This window comes from Lotus japonicus, chromosome 5 (genome assembly GCF_012489685.1).
Source record: "Lotus japonicus ecotype B-129 chromosome 5, LjGifu_v1.2".
NCBI classification, from domain to species: domain Eukaryota; kingdom Viridiplantae; phylum Streptophyta; class Magnoliopsida; order Fabales; family Fabaceae; genus Lotus; species Lotus japonicus.
The window spans coordinates 53,430,977-53,448,286 of record NC_080045.1 but is presented as its reverse complement, the minus strand read 5'-3'; the positions used below and the strand labels follow the sequence as shown (position 1 = coordinate 53,448,286).

At 34.1% G+C, this 17,310-nt stretch overlaps 1 protein-coding gene across 3 annotated transcripts; it reads right to left on the bottom strand.

The window, feature by feature from the left end:
* Positions 1-5,074: 5,074 nt before the first annotated feature.
* Positions 5,075-8,323, bottom strand: LOC130721121 (probable protein phosphatase 2C 73). 3 transcript variants are annotated; one of them, XM_057571855.1, is made up of 6 exons: positions 8,230-8,323; positions 7,197-7,495; positions 6,755-7,063; positions 6,402-6,519; positions 6,026-6,249; positions 5,075-5,551 (listed from the first exon to the last, which is right to left on the bottom strand). In XM_057571855.1, the coding sequence occupies exons 2-6, from the start codon at positions 7,437-7,439 to the stop codon at positions 5,348-5,350; spliced, it is 1,098 nt and encodes a 365-aa protein (XP_057427838.1). In that variant the 5' UTR covers positions 7,440-7,495; positions 8,230-8,323; the 3' UTR covers positions 5,075-5,347. The 3 variants fall into 3 exon arrangements, with proteins under 3 accessions (XP_057427838.1, XP_057427837.1, XP_057427839.1); XM_057571854.1 differs by lacking the exon at positions 8,230-8,323 and adding an exon at positions 8,022-8,176; XM_057571856.1 differs by lacking the exon at positions 8,230-8,323 and adding an exon at positions 7,846-8,004.
* Positions 8,324-17,310: the final 8,987 nt, after the last annotated feature.

Sequence of the window (17,310 nt, the reverse complement as noted above, 5' to 3'; positions counted from 1 at the left end):
GAATCAATAGTTGAAAATATTTTGGTGGTATGGTCATGCAAATAATTATCAAAGAAAAAGAAAGCCTCAAGATTGCAACGACTTGAATCATCTCCCCTCACTTTTATATATGTTATCTTAATTAACTAATGTGCCAATATATCATATTAATGCAATTAACTCACTACTAAGTTATTGTTAATTGTCACTTGGATAGAATTTCAGAGAGGATTTCTTTTACTGGAGATGGAGCAGACATGGTTTCTTTTTTGTCAAGTCCACCTATTTTCATATTCATGCCTCTAAACAACAAAGAGTCCCTAGCAGCTCAACTCCAAAATTCCCTTGGATGAAAATTTGGAAGGCGCTGGTACCGGGGAAAATAAAACACTATGCTTATCGTCTAGCAACAAATTCATTGCCTTGCAGGGAGAATATGAGCAAACGAGGAGTCGAGGTTCAAAATGAATGCTGCCTCTGTGAGCAACAGGTATCATAATCGATGTCTCATCTTTTTTTTCACGGTCAATGGACTAGAGCGGCTTGGTTCTCAACTCCTGCTGGCTTGCGGTCTGACTTAATCTAGGAGAGTTTAACAACATGGTTCAACAATTTCTGTCAAGCACACAACGCGAAAGAGTTGGCGTTGATTTTCCTCAGCCTGTGAACCATCTGGAAGGCTCGAAACCATAAGTTATTTAACAATGAGCTAGCGTCTATAGATATTGTTATGCAGTAGAGCCTCGAGAATTTTGCAGATTGGGAAGAAGCTCAAGGCTGGACTAGGGATAAAGAAATCACAAACTGCAAAAGAAAATGGGAACCACCGCCTGAGGGAGTCATCAAAATTAACGTGGACACAGGTTGGACAGGTTCTTCCTCAACCGACCTTGGAATGGTAGCTCGCTCACACGACTCAAAGCTAATGGTTGCAGCTTCGTCCCTTGAGCTTTGTCGCCTGGATCCAACAATTGCAGAGGCAATGGCGCTCTGATGGTGCTTGCAGATTGTAGTGGATATGCAGATTGAGGATACTATAATCGAATATGATTCTCAGATTGTGATAGGTGCACTCCACTTAAAGTGTAGCAGGCCAAACATTGAACCCATCATAGATGATTGCAGGCACATCACTAGAGATTTTAATTCCTTGGTGCTTAGACATGTCAATAGAAGGGCAAACGACGATGCTCATGTTTTAGCTTCCTTTGCTGTTGATTTTCCCTCAAAAGTTTGGTGGGATAATCCACCTAGAGCTTTGGTTGAGGCAATCTTTGTAGACATTTTTGATTATTATTATGAATAAAATGCCTCGTATTTGAATTCAGAAAAAAAGTTATTGTTAATTGCCATACTTGAATGCACTACTTACAAGCGAACCATCATTGTAAGGTGATCAATCAAACTAGGCATGAAAAGTATAGGTGGAACATAAGAGATGTTTCACTATCTAATCATAGGAAATTGAGCACAATCAAGAAATAATCATATAATACGTCCGTCACGAGCTCACCAAAATTAACTCTCCACACTCTTTTCTTTAATTGACACTGTAAATTAATTTCCCTCGCTAGAATTATTCTTTCTGTTTCTATATAACTCATTATTTTAAATTTTTTCCTATTTATTTGTCACTTTTGTAATTTCAAGAGAAGATTAATTATGTTTTATCAATTGTACTCTTAATTTAGTGGTGGTAAGAGCATCTCCAATAGAGTCCTTATTTTGGGATCTTAAAATAAGATTCAGATCTTATTAGATCCCACCATTGGAGCTATCCTACATGACATAAGATATTAGCTTTTGCTAAGATCCGTACCTTAGATCAGGTACTCTCAAATTTGAGATCTTAAATAAAATAATATTTTTTTCTCTCCTTCAATACCAGAACCAAAGTGAAAAATAGAGAGGAAAATAAATATTATAAATATATTGAGTACCGTGGATCCAGACTGTTGAGGAAAGGGAAAAGGAACAACTTGATTCAGACAGTACGATAGAGCGAGAAAGCACGAATAAACCACACAGAATCTTTGTTCACGCAGTTCAGCCAATTATGCCTACCTCTGCGGCTATAGAGTAGCTGTATAGCTCCCTTTATTGATTCTCAATAATCAATTGTGTTTACAATAGCAATTTCTCTCAACTGCCTAATTGTCTCACACATCTGCAATAGCAGTTTCTCTCAACTGCCCAATTGCTGTGTACCCTCGCACACCGCTGAACTGCGACGCACTTGCACACCTCCCAATTGCGGCGCACTCCGCACACACCTGGTGCACACTAGCACACTTTTAGTGTTAGAGGCCTTATCTATTTATAGGACACTACTAACTCTAGTATTACAAGATAAGATAATCTTAACCGATAAGATATAATCTTATCTAAACCCATAAGATAAGATAGAGGCTTATCTAAACCCATTAGATAAGATAGAATCTCTCTACACCCATATCACAATCCCCTTAAATCAAATTCAAATAACTGATAAGATAATTAGTCAATCTCAACAATCTCCACCTTGGCGAATTCTCGAACCCTCGTGAAGATCAACTGCTCAGCTCCTGAATCTTGATTTCCGGGATTGTGTTCCCCATTAAATCAAATCCTAATAAACTGAATATTTGGCCTCAAAATAAAATCTGTGGCCCCAAGATTTTACTAATGAGCCAATTCCCAACAATCTCCACCTTGGCGAATTCCAAACTCCCTTGTGATGATCTGTTGCTTCAGTTTCTGACTCAGATTTTCAGGATTGGTGGTGACTGGCTTAGTCAACATGTCCGCTGCACTCTGACACTCGAACTCCACCTTACTCAACACCCCGTCCTGTGTCTGTTAGATCCGTCAGTTTCTCCTCTCGATGACTTCTGCAATCCTCATGACCTTTATCCGCAGCGGAAGATATCCAACCTTGCACCGTCGTTCGCTCCACCGTGAGAAACGGAACACTCCACTTGACCACATCGTCAAGGGATACTTTCGGCACACTAGCCTCAGTCCCGCGAACCAGGCGCTCTGATACCAATTGTTGAGGAAAGAAAAGGCACAACTTGATTCAGACAGTACGATAGAGCGAGAAAGCACGAATAAACCACACAGAATCTTTGTTCACGCAGTTTAGCCAATTATGCCTACCTCTGCGGCTATAGAGTAGCTATAGCTCCCTTTATTGATTCTCAATAATCAATTGTGTTTACAATAGCAATTTCTCTCAACTGCCTAATTGTCTCACACATCTGCAATAACAATTTCTCTCAACTGCCCAATTGCTGTGTACCCTCGCACACCGCTGAATTGCGATGCACTTGCACACCGCCCAATTGCGGCGCACTCCGCACACACCTGGTGCACACTAGCACACTTTTAGTGTTAGAGGCCTTATCTATTTATAGGACACTACTAACTCTAGTATTACAAGATAAGATAATCTTAACCGATAAGATATAATCTTATCTAAACCCATAAGATAAGATAGAGGCTTATCTAAACCCATTAGATAAGATATAATCCCTCTACACCCATATCACAATCCCCTTAAATCAAATTCAAATAAATGATAAGATAATTAGTCAATCTCAACAATCTCCACCTTGGCGAATTCTCGAACCCTCGTGAAGATCAACTGCTCAGCTCCTGAATCTTGATTTTCGGGATTGTGTTCCCCATTAAATCAAATCCTAATAAACTGAATATTTGGCCTCAAAATAAAATCTGTGGCCCCAAGATTTTACTAATGAGCCAATTCTCAACACAGACAAAAGTAAAATAAGATCTCAACCACTAGAGTGAAATGTGCATGGGGACCTTATGAGTGTCTTAAATCCTATGTGGCAGTCTGAGCCCACAAAAAATGAGTTAAGTCTTAAAATAAAATTCCACCGTTGGAGATGCTCTAAGAAAATTGAAAAATCAGTATTAATAAATGAGATAAAAGATCTATCAGAAAATTTGATGATAGTTTCAATAAAACAAAACAATTCAATATTATTCTTTAATACATATGTCGCAATCTTAAAGTGATCGACAAAACATAGTCTCGAAATAATAACTAAAGTAGTAAGTCTAGGACATATGAGTTGGGTAGAGATGTTCATGAATCAATCATTTGAAAAATGAAATTTATCTTTCAAATATTAAAAAATTGAAAAAGTAGATGATGATGGAGTGATTAATTATTGAATAATGATATATACACACCTCATCTTTTAAACACTTCATTTCCACCTATTTTTATTTCTACCTCTCTCCTCTTATCATCTATCACATCTCATACTTTTTTTTTTCTTCCTATCTCTCTCCTCCTTCACCTCTTTTCACCTCAAAATGAGGTGTGAAGAAATCATAATTCTTAATTACTAGAATTTTACGCCATATAGATATTATGTCGTTTTCAAGGTCAATTACTCTACAATCTACATACTTTTTGCTCTGGGACCTAAACAAAATGACAACCTGTCCCTATTATTCCTTTATCAATCATGCCAAACATTTGCAATTGCCATTTTGAAAAATATCTACATAAAGATGCCAACACCCTGCAACGCGTGTCAAGATCTTAAATCAATGGAATTTCGGTGACACAATAAGTAATCTCGATGCATTTAAAACTTTCATGTAGGAATAGTCCCTAGGTCAGATTTATTAGGTGCAACCCTATGTCCATGAATCATGGCGGTTTGAAAGTTAATTTGACAACGAAAGTAAGGTGTAATGATTTATACACACCTCACTTCTTTTACATCTCATTTTCACACATTTTTTCTTCCTATTTTTTTCTGCATTTTTTATTACATCACATATCATATCACTTATTTCTCTCTCATTTCTTCACTACCTCCCAAGATGGAGGTGAAATTGATTGGTGAACAAATCATTTTCGTAAGTCCCAAATGTTTTATCCTACTTCACATGCCGGAAGCTTTGACTACATAACTTGTTTCAGATTTGAGAGGGAAAAATTTACAAAACTTACTTAACCTAACCACAATAAAACTAATCATGTAATTTGAGCTTTTTTTTTTTACCTTGTGTGTGTTATACTATGTTTAGATATCAATTAAGTGTAATAAGAACAAACTTTCATCATTCACAGTTTATCTCAAACTAAATATTAGCGTTTGTTTGCACAACTGCTGACCAATATTCAAAGATAGTTTACATGCTCCGTTAGCATAGCCCATCCTCATGAAAGAAATAAAAGAATGCTACAGCATAACCTAATTTGTGTATTATTTTGGCCTTATAATTAATAAATTTCTAGACATGGAAATTGTATGAGAAGCCAAATAAAGAAACCTTATTTGCTCAGCAAGAACTTTTCATTGATGTCAAAACTTGACCAACCAAATTTTACATGAAAATCTATTTAATTTACTGAAGCAACTTGGTCAAATGAAGTTGAAGAGTGAAAGAAGAGACAAATAGCTGAAATGTCATCCATGGCAATACCCCGCCTCTTTCTCTTCCATGCACGCATTGCACACTTCACCAAACGTTTTGCTGAGTCTGTTCTGTCTGCTGTGGAAGATACAATATCCACCGCTTCTTCATTGGAGATCACATCCCACACCTATACCACATGCAAAAATCAATCACCTATCTTTAAATGGACTTAAAATTCAGCACCAAAATCTATTGATATTGCTAATTAACTACTATTTCAATCATAACATACATGTTTAAGCAACAACACCTTGCTCTCTAGTCAAAATATGTTCAAGTCATTGTAGTCAGCAAATCAAAACTATCGAATGAAGATCGAACGGTCTAAATTTAAGATGTTCATTCAGCCACTATAATTTACTGATTGCAATGAAATCAGAAAATATGTATGTTTTATAGGGACACAAGAGAACCTATGCTAATGGTCCAATAAAGAAGTTCACAAAGATATCTATAGACACCACATCTTTATCTAAGGCCTTAAGATAATGAGTATAAGGTCACACCTTTTATATGGTTTTCAACTATTATATTCTTAAACAGAGACTACTACAAACTAAAACTTCAAAACCCAAAAAGTTTGAAGGATAACACTTTATACCCCATCAGTGGCCAGCACAACAAATTGGTCTTTGCTGGTTATATTCCTTTGTGTTACTTCAGGCACTGAAATTAGACCATACTCTTTCACACAGTAGTCACCAAAAGCCCTGGACATGGCTAGTCCTGGGGACTCTTCATCCGGCAACCACACCCTGTGAACTCCGGGCTCGTCATCTAAGCAGAACACCCTTCCTTGGTGCTCAAGTATTCGCTCTGCCTCCTCTGCAAACATTATACATAATATCAGCATTCAACCAAATTGATTCGAAAGTTAAAATCAATTATGGGGAAAAACTTTTATGAGTAGCTTGTGGTTGTAGGTGCCATAAACAAGAAATGGACAAAATGATAAACACACTAAGCAATAGACTAACGAGGTAAATTGGGCTTGAAATCTACTGTCAGCTGAACTGGTACCAAACTTCCATCATCTGATGTTGTAGCTAATACAGCACGAGAGTCACCAACATTTGCAATCACAATTACTTCACCCTGGCCATCACCAAATCAAGTTAAGTTTTCAAAACAACATTTCTGTAATATCGGTTGATCTATTGTGCATCATCATGCACTACTTACCAACTAATACAAAACTACCATGTTTTACAAATTGGGTAAGTGAGATATTAGTGCATGTTTGGAAATCTTCTACAATTGATTAGGGAGCTAGAAGAATTGGTTTGATGAAAGAGAAGCCGATCCAATCATGCTATGATTTTCTTCTTACCTGTCTAACAATCGATACGGCTGTTGTGCCGCTGTAAAATGAATCTATCTTGCGATTCTGCTGTAGTTCTCGATCAATGGCAGCACAAGTCTTCAAGTAAGAATGCTTCCATGCATCAAATCTGTATTGCTTTTTCTGTGACTCTATATCAACATCTGGATCAAGTGAAGTTTGGGAAAGTTTCTCTTGCCAGTTGCATAGCAAAGATGCTGGCATTGATTTCCTCACTCTTCTAGCAACATAGTGACCCCATGGCCCATGCCCATCAAAAACTCCACAGAAGATAATGTCCTCTTGGCACCCAAATTCCTGTAAGGAAGATGAACAGTTAGAGCCGACGTCAGTATGTATGTGTTATTTTTCTGTTTTCATACTTTCTAACAATAAATCAATAAAGTATCTACAATGATAAGAAAAGAAAATATACAATGTTTCTACTTACTTCCCACACTAAGCAGCAATCTTGATTCACTCCTTTTTGGCCTTTTTTGGAGAAAACTGATGCAAAGTTGTTTGAACCATCAACATCAACGGTGCCAGAGCTCTTAAGTATGGAGTGATTCTTTTTGGCTTCCTTTGCCATTGCTTCTGCAGCTTCTCTCCCGCTACATCTACCAGAACTCCTCCCTTTCTTCATTGCAAATGACTTCGCCAACCCGTTGAACACGGACGAAAAATGCCCCATTAAATCAGTACTATGATTCTTGTGCCTCAACTCTTTATGAATTTGCAGTACAGAATCTGACATTGAGCATATATAATGGTTAAGCATGATTCACAGTAAATAAATTCTTGCAAGGAACTCATTAATAATTGGAGCAAAAAGTTAATTTGCAAGTATTGAAAAGCTTGGATCAAGGATTCAACCACTCAAACTCATTTTATATTGGTAACTGAATTTGGACCCAAAAAATAATTAATTTTTATCTGCCTTGCTTTTTCTTAGATTGGGTGTTCATCTTGTGTGAAAGGTGAGCGCACAACGGTAAGGTTGCTTGCCACGTGACTTTGAGGTCAAGACCAAGTTCAAGCCATGTGATCGGCCTCTTGCAAAAATGCGAGGTAAAACTTCGCACATAACCAGAGCTTACGTTAGATCCACAAAGTGAGTCTAGCTCTCTTCTCTTCAGCTCTTCCCTAAACCTCACACATGGCCTGGCCAGAGCTTTATAAGAGACTCACACCTGAGGAAAACCAAAATTTCTAGGAAGAAATCTCAAAATGACAAAATCCCTGTGTTAGCACATGTCAGGTACCATTTTCCAACCTTTCAACAGGGAAAGAATGAAAAGTTCAGGACTTTTTAAGCCCCCCATTCTACCCAAAATCTTGAAAGCCAAAACTGAAGCAGCTAAGGGAAAAGAAAAGTAGACTGTTCCAATTTTAGAGCTTCATTTGCTTCACTGTGAGAATAACAAAACCTTTGTTTGAAGCAGAATTGAAACAAACCAGACAAAATGGAATAGATGCAAGACCTTGGAACTTGTTAATCTGAGGCAGTAGTAGCAGGGGAAGAAGTTGCTATGTCCTGAAAATGATGCAATTCTAACAAAGTTGTGGAATGGTGAGCTCTGTTGCATGGGTACGGCTGTTTTGGCCGCGTACCCGTACCGGGTACGTACCCGGTACCCGGTACACTGTGGGTACGTACCCGGTACCTACCCGTTCCAAAAAAAAAAAAAAAAGTTCCTGGGCTCAAAATAATGACGTTTTGCCCCCTTTTTTTTTTCTGGCTCAAAACGACGTCGTTTTGGCCTTTATATATTTTTTTCCTGCTCCAAACGACGACATTTTACCTTTTTTTTTTGCATAATTTATTTATATTTAAATATTATGTATATTTTATTATATATTATATTTAAAAAAATATGCATATATCTAACGTACCCGTACCCCTATTTTTTCAAAAATCGCGTACCGCGTACCCAATACCGTACCCGTACCGGGTACCGTACCCGTACCCGTGCAACACAGATGGTGAGTATACTATTCATCGTGGAGTGTTGTCTGTTTGGTTCTGGTCCTTTCTTCTTCAGTTGCCCTTTTATCTACGGAAGACTAAAACAAAGACAGCTGAAGGTGACCTCTTCGGTATTGTCTCAATTGAAACAGTTTTAAAACAGTCCCAAATGCAATTAATAAACTTATGATACTTGTTAATTATGCTTTATTTTTTATTTTTCTAACCGTCACCAAATATTTGATTTTTCAACATCAACATTTTACTAAACTAAATTTTAGTCTCAATTAATCTACATCATTATACTTTCTTCTCAAGGCTACAATTTAACCCATAACATTTAACACATTTTATTTTTTAATCTTCATCATTTAATATTTTATATTCTATTCCAAAAACTATCACAAATTATTATTTAAATCTAAACTAATAAATCTTAATCAACATTTAACTTTATCACCGTATAAGTTTAGTGGTTCATTTATCATTTTTATGGAATTTATGAAATAAAATATAAGGATGCATATTAACTGGAATTAAAATATATATTTTGAAAAATATTAACTTCAAAATATCTAATAACACGTGTCATATTTGTATTGGTTAAGTATGAGACTGTTTTGAAACTATCTCAATTGGAACAGTACTCAAAAATTACCCGAAAATAAAAAGTTTCCCAACATGCTTCACCACCTCGTTCCTTAAATAAGTGGTTGGAGTTAATCTCTCAATTCTTATAAAATTCATTCGCCATCGTTAGGTGTACTGATTATGGAGCAAGAGATTAATTTTACGATAATTTAAGTGTAAGCTAGCTGGAGTTCACATTGGTTAAGTAAATGTGTAATGAAAACTTATTAAGAGGTGTTATCTAAATGACTCATAAGAAAGTTTGCACTATTGGTCATTTTTTGGTTATATCCTACCTGAGTTTTTTTCGACAGCCTTTTAAGAGATGTAACCTCATAAAATTCAATGCATTAAGTTTTTTGGTAACAATAATGACTCATAGTGCAAACATAAAAAAACACTATTTTTTTTTTCGGTGGGTTTAACGCCGATTTAAAACTTTGTAAAGTTATTTCCTGTGAATATTTCTTCAAAACTTATTATATTAAAACTTTCATGCGAATTTCTGCGAGAAATTATAAGCAAAATCTATATAAAAAAAGAATATTTTTTTATGTCTACAATATAATTGTGTCCATTAATCATTATTATTTGGGTATAAATGTGATTTCATATTCTTTTATTTGTTTTTTCTTTGATCCATGAGCTCCTCTATCTACACAGCACTCACAACTACCGGCTATAAAAAATACATTGGCTAAGACAAAATGTTAACAATTCTGACACGTAATTTTATTGTGATTTTTTAACAGTCATAAAAATAAGGGTACAAAAGTGATTTTTTCACTTTGTGATGGTAAAAACGCGACAAATTAATTAAATTTTAAATTTAGTGTCTAAATGTGGTCCCTAGTATGTAGCAGCCCACCATACATTTTTGAAAAGTTTTTTTTGTAAAGGTACGTTTATTTGATAACGAGTAAAGGGACGTTAAAAAGGGGTTAATGAAAGTTTTTCAAATAAAATAACTTCAGAACTCATTATTCTTATACATGAATATTAAAACGAGTATTTAATGGATAAGAATGTATTTATTTATTTATTTACTTGTTTATTTTGCATGACTTGGCATTGATTTTTCCTCACATGTAGGAATATATATAAACGTTGTAAACAAGGTCAAGGTTGTCTCAAAAAATAATTGGGAAGATAAGATTCCCACTGTTTGGCTGTACACATTTGAAAATGTACCTATGTGTAATGTGCATGTGAGAGAGAGCAATTGGTGAGGACAAGAATATTTTGGAGTTAAGTTGTCAAAATTCCATTTTAATTCATCACGTTAAATTTAATGTGATAACTTCAACATTTTTTTATACATTGAGGTACGTGAATTACGTTAGTGTTTAAAGGGTCATTTTTTTCCCACCACTACTAAGTATTTATCTATTCCTCAATATATATGTCACTTTAAACTTTGACATATGTATGAAAGAATGATATTAATGTTGTGAGTAAAGTACACTCACCCCCCTCAAGTTTTGTTAGAATAACACTCCACTCCATTCTTATCTAAAATCTACACCCCACTCCATTTTATATAGAGGCAAATTTAGTGAAGAAAAATATTCTTCATTACTAATTAGTTATTATTTAAATTGTTAATCAATAATTTCAAAAAATATTTTCAATATAATCCAATAAATATAAAAATGAAAACATCACAGTCCTCCTCATTCTCTCAATCGCGTTCTTCCTCCGTAAATTCACAATGCAAATTCTGCAATAGCACACATGACCGATTGACAAACCATATCTCAAACATAGTGAAACATGCTTGTGTTTTCATATTTGGTAATAATTCAATTTTAATCAAAATAATCTATTTATACCTCCAATTTTTTAAATTGGATTGTAGACCTAAAAAGCAACACAAATGGGTGAAGAAAATAGAGAAACAAAATTAAGAAATATGAAGTGGATCGGAGGTTATTAGAACCCAACGATGCGGTGGATCGCCGTTTTTAACAAAATCCAACAACATCTTAAACTAACAAAGCGTTCGCTCACAACTTAAAAGGGTGAAGTTCACTACAAGTAGTTGAACAAGTGGCTTTGGGGATGTGCGATTCACGTTCTGGGGTTCAGGTCGCAACAAAACTTTGAGGCATGGTGGTGCCATGGGGTTTCACATTCTGGGATGGTTGTCGTCATGTTAAAGGGAGCAAAGGTTTGGTGGTGACCGTTTGTGGTGAGAAATATGATTTGGAGATAGATGAGACGCGGACTTAACAGACAGAGTGGATGGTTTTTTTAAATTTAATTCAGTAAAATTATTTTCATAAATTGATGTATGATAGTGTATATGCATTTAATTTATTTAAATTTTAACTAATTAGTAATTATTTTTTATTAGTGACGAATTTGTTTTCGTCACTAAATTTTGCCTTTATAAAAAATGGGGTGGAGTGTAGATTTTAAAAAACAATGGGGTGGAGTGTCATTCTTGCAAACCTTGAGGGGGGTGAGTGTATTTTACTCTAATGTTGTTGTTACTATCAAATTTACGATATACTCCTTTCTAACATACCCTTTTTTATTCTTGACCCTTTAATTCTTATATTACCATTAAGTTAATGGTACAATTTGCAAAATATAATTAATGTTTTTTTTAAATTAAGAAACTGACAAATAAATAAATAAAAAATCAAATTAGTAACAAATAAATTAGGGTATAATTCGGCCGAATTAGTTCGAATTTAAGGTGTTTAAATGTCGAAACAATCAAACATGTTTAGTTTGGACTGAATCGGATTAATTTCCTGATTTTTACTTCTGGCCCAAACCAAACCAACTCGATCTTAATTGGATTGATTTAGTTTGGATGGTCGGTTCAAGATAAAAAAGTATTATTTGGAAATTTTTATGAAATTTATTCTAAAAATGCGAAAATTATAAAAATATAGAAATTGTATATAATCCAACATCTCCAAAAGAACAAAACATTTCATACTACATATAATTCAACATAAATAAACTAAAATTAACCAACATCTCATATACAAACATGAATAGACAATATAATATTAAACCTGAGTAAGTAACTTAGGTCTTAACTTAAACCAACATTATGTAATGTGCTCGTGTTCTTTTGGTTGAATGGCAAAAAAAAAAATTGTTCCCAGTACATTAGATTGGTTCGGATTCATCGGATATTCAATTCTCAAATCCTGTACCCAGCCAAAAGTGGCCGGATACAATAAAAAAATTGAGCCAATGACCCAATCCAACTCCAACCCACTATAATACGTGTTTGGTCCAGTTTGATTTGATTCGCGGATTGAATTTTACCGCTTACACCCTATATGATATTCCTCTATCCCTTATTATAAGACCTCTTAGAGACATATTGTATGTTCTTTAATATAAGACCATTTGTTAGATTTCAAAATAATAATAATTATGATGTTCCATATTTACTCGTTATATTTATTAATTTCAAAAACTCAACTACCAGCCACTATTCATGAGCTTAATTGTTTTCTAAGGTTAGAATTTAAATTTTTGGAGTGAAACTTTGAAAAGATAAACTTTAAATAAATAATTTTAATAAGGGTAAACATTGAAGATTGCTTAATATTTTTAATTTTTTTTTTTCGATACATCGAAAAATTAATATTTTTTAAAATTAAAACATCAGCATTACATATTTTATTAATAAACGTAATTATCTGAGTAACACCTTATAATAAGGGACGAAAAATGTGTATAAGAACTAATGAATTATTAAAGGGGAATGCTAACTTACTCCCACTAGTTTTTTAGAAGGAGTAAGTTAGCATTTAACACCTTTTCAGTTAGGACAAAAATAGCCTTTATCTTGTGCTTAAAAATAACTTCACCTAATGGGCAATAAGTAATTTACCTCTCTCTTAATTTTTTTTCCTAGAAATCCGTATTGCTTTTTGTTTTCTCTCTCCCACTTTACTTTCTTCAAGCTTCATTCGTGCTCATGAAGTCCTGCAACATGTCACCATTTTTTTTCTCCGTCCTCTTGTTTCAATCTTTTTTTTTTCAGCACTAGGACTGAGTCGACTAGGACTGAGTCGACTCAGTTGATGACTGTGCCAACTCGGCAGAGGACACACGGGTGGAGGGTTGTATATTTGTTTTGTGTTGGATCTTGGAACTTAACATCACAGAAACATAATCACAGCAACAACAAATTAGAGGGAGATGAAGATTAAATCAAGCAAGAAGATAGAAGAAATGAAAAACAAATAACCTTTTTTAAGAAAATTGAACCTGAAACATGAAGTATAGGGTCCATGAGAGAGAATTAATGCTTGAAAATTGGAATGGTGGGGTTCAGGAGAGAGAAAAGGTCTGAATTTAAAATTAAATAAAAATAAAATTACACAAATGCCCAGTATTTAAAGCATTGTTAAAGAAGAGAAAGTTAGACTTTTTTGTCCAAATGAAAAGGTGTTACATGCTAACTTACTCCTTCTAAAAAACTAGTGGGAGTAAGTTAGCATTCCCCATTATTAAATAGTAGTAATAGCTCATAAGATATTTATTTTTAGGTGAAAACTACCATACCACAGTTGTATCATACCTGAGTGATGTGGACCAATAGGAGTTACTTTGACTGTAAACTTTGACTTATTTATTTATTTTTTAAAAAATAACGAAAAACAAAAAAAAAAGATTTGTATTAATTATGTTATGGTCCTAACATTTTTGCAATTTCATTAAGTGGTAACTCAATTTCATAAAACTTCTTTTTTGTGTGTTTTAGGGTTTAAACTTCATCTTAACCCAGAAATCCTTCATCTTCTTCATCACCCAGAAATTCTTTAATAAAACAACTGGTATATAAAATTGGTTAATCCAATCACAAAAAAAAAAAAAAAAGCATCCTTCCAGCAGCTCGAACAGATGAACAAGGTTACATTTTTATTGAATAGACCAAATTATATTAATGAGCATGAGATGTGCCAATAGAAAACAATGTACAAGATTTCAACGAGAAATAAGAAAACTGAAAGAAAAAGAGCAAGGCAAACAGAAACAGAGCCATAATGCTCGAGAACAGGGGAAAAACAGGGTCAAGCAGAGCCCAGGTACGGCAAGTTTGATAATCAAATACAAAAATGAAATTGAGTTCCCATCTTAAATTTCTCGTGTTCCTATAAACAATGATTTCACTGGGATAGATTTGAACAGAGCTTTGGTTGAAGGGTGTAAATTTCACACCTTTTTCTTCAACCATGCTGAAGGCTTCAGAAGAAAAAGATAGATCTGAAAGCGAAGCTGGAGAGGCAGTAAGGCGGAGATTGACTCTGCAATCTCGACTATGCACACGCCATCGCCATGCTTGGACGGGTGCGACGCCCGACGAAGTCTCCAAGGCAGGTCGTGCCGCCATGGCTGCCAGAAAACTCGACGAGGCACTCCGATCTAACTGTTTGTGGATATATTTCTTCACTAGTGTTTCAGGTCCAACCTTTTTCATCAAGTAGAACGAGATTTGCATCAGAATGGAGGGGAGATGAGATTTTGCTTTCTGATTTGGGGTTTGCATCTGGGTAGTTTCATCCTTTTCTTTCTCTCACTGAATTTGGGGTTTAGGGTTCAAGTTGTGCTGAAGAGGGGAAGAGTCATTCTCAATTGATACATTGATTGAGGACTACTAAGTAAATAATGAAATTAATAATAACTTTTCTTTAACAGAAAAATAAAAAAAAGAAAATTATTTTTTAACTACAATCAGAATTAATTTAATTGGTACACATCATCTCATGTATCATACCCAAACTAAGTGTTGTGGTATGGTAGCAAGCACCTTATTTTTATAATCAGTACATATATGGACTTTTATCTGGGAATTTGGTACAGTTGGTACTTGGTATAATGAAAACGACTAATTAAGCAAAATGTATTTATATTTTGCCGACTATTATAGAGAACCCCACAGCTTGCAACGCTATTAAAAAATTAAATATAATTAAAGAAACGAGGGTTGTATAACTAAATTGGATCCTCTCATGTGTAAAAAAATTTGAGAGTGTCAAGTTTCATCATCTCACCATTAATTTTATTTTATTTTATTTTTCATTTATTATCTACACAAAAGTTAATGGTGAGATGGTAAAACTTGACACTCTCAAGTTTTTTTACACATGAGAGGATCCAAACCCAAAATAACAATATTATGTCAGCAACATCTTAAATATCTCATGAACTTATCGTTGAATATAGCTTGCTTTTATGGACCATTTCCGCATAAAATCTTCATTTGCAATCATAATCTGATTAATAATGCACATAAATTCCAGACGCAAGCCATGAGAAGCAGTTGGTGATGATGGGAATATAATTAGCTACATAAAAATTATTGGTGTCGACGCTATGCCAGGACGATATATAGAGAATTGCAACAAGCAAAGTAATCAAAATATACTTGCACACAATTTGTGAGGTATGCGCATACATATAATTAATATAAACAATTACTAATTAATTAAGTTAGAAATGAGGTAAATGTTTTTTTTTTATAAGCAAATGAATTATATTGATGTGAAATATAAGGGGTACTTCAACCCAATACAAGAAGGAAAGGAAAAGGAAAAGGAAAAGGAAGAAATGATGAGGTAAATGTTATCTTCTTTTTCTATCAACCAAATGATTAGATAAATGTTATCTGGAGTAATGGCTTCCATGAAGTATGTCGATCAGTAAGTTCATGCAACTTTCGTTAATCATAATAATCTTAGAAACCAACTCATCAAGAGTGATTTCAAATTACCCCTCATTAAAAAATTCATTTTTGTTGAGTTTGCATAAAATGATTTGATCATTACATGCAAGGTTATTAAATTAAAGCCTGCCAAGGGAACAATTTCTTAAAGTACAAGTGCATAATGCTTAAACACATAACAAACACATATACTATACTTCCTCCGTTCCACAAAAATTGTTATTTAAGATTCTGAAACAAAGAATAAGATTGCAATTATTAATAATATAATATTATTAAAATACAATTAATGGAATTAAATTTAAAATCGACAAGAAGCGTGGGAGTAATTGATACTCCAAGAAAGAGGATGCTGACTTTTTTTGGTTCAGTTCAGATTTTTGTTAGCCTTCCATTATTACACGATGCTTCATGAGTTCCATGTCGATCCTCATTCTTGGAGTATCAATTACTCCTATCCTTCCCGTCAATCCCAAATTTAATTTCATTAATTGACTTTTTTCTCTTGTTTAGTCCTTTTTAAAAAGAAAATTGAGCACACATTATTAAGGGTTGAAGTACCCCTTGTACTCAATTTTAATACAAACTTTGGTTTATTAAAAAAAAAAGTAAAATACACTCACTCCCTCAAGGTTTGCAAGAATGACACTCCACCACATTCTTTTTTAAAATGGGTTGTCTAAATAACCCTTGCTAAAAATTGGGTTAAATCACCCTTTAATGAGGTGTCCCAATAATATTGTAACACATGTTTTTATGAATTCCAACTCATTTCATTTTCTTTATTTTCATAATATTTATTTTATTAAATATCTTATTTACACAATAAACCAATCAATTAGAATAATGACACATAACTCCTACTCAAGAAAAAAACTAAGAACTAAATCCCCTGCTTCTTCCATGTTTGCTTTAAACTTAGAACACATTTTAGTTTCGTTCACATGGCAGAAAAATGGTTCACATAGATCTTATAGGCTTTAATTTGGTGTATTCATTGCTTAAATTATATCTGATGAATATTGATATAATGATTGAAATTGTTCTTGGATCTCTTGATCTTCCGTAACATGGTTTTAATTTAGAGATATTTTTCTGCTGCACAATCCCCTAACAATTAGTAATACTTGAACATTACAATCAATTTGATGCTTCCCAAAAAACAAACAATCAATTTGTAAGAATTGTTTATTTCGTTTCTCACAAATCAACAAAGCAGATCCAGAAAGTGGAAGAAATTGGGGATTGGCCGATTAGGGTTGT

Excerpts from the sequence above, each read along its gene's own strand:
- LOC130721121 (XM_057571854.1), bottom strand. The coding sequence starts at position 8,070 with ATGGGGGGCTTAAAAAGTCCTGAACTTTTCATTCTTTCCCTGTTGAAA. Across the intron at positions 7,064-7,196 it reads ATTGCTGCTTAGTGTGGGAA|GAATTTGGGTGCCAAGAGGA; the intron begins GTAAGTAGAAAC and ends TCTTCCTTACAG. Across the intron at positions 5,552-6,025 it reads TTGTGCTGGCCACTGATGGG|GTGTGGGATGTGATCTCCAA; the intron begins GTATAAAGTGTT and ends CATGTGGTATAG.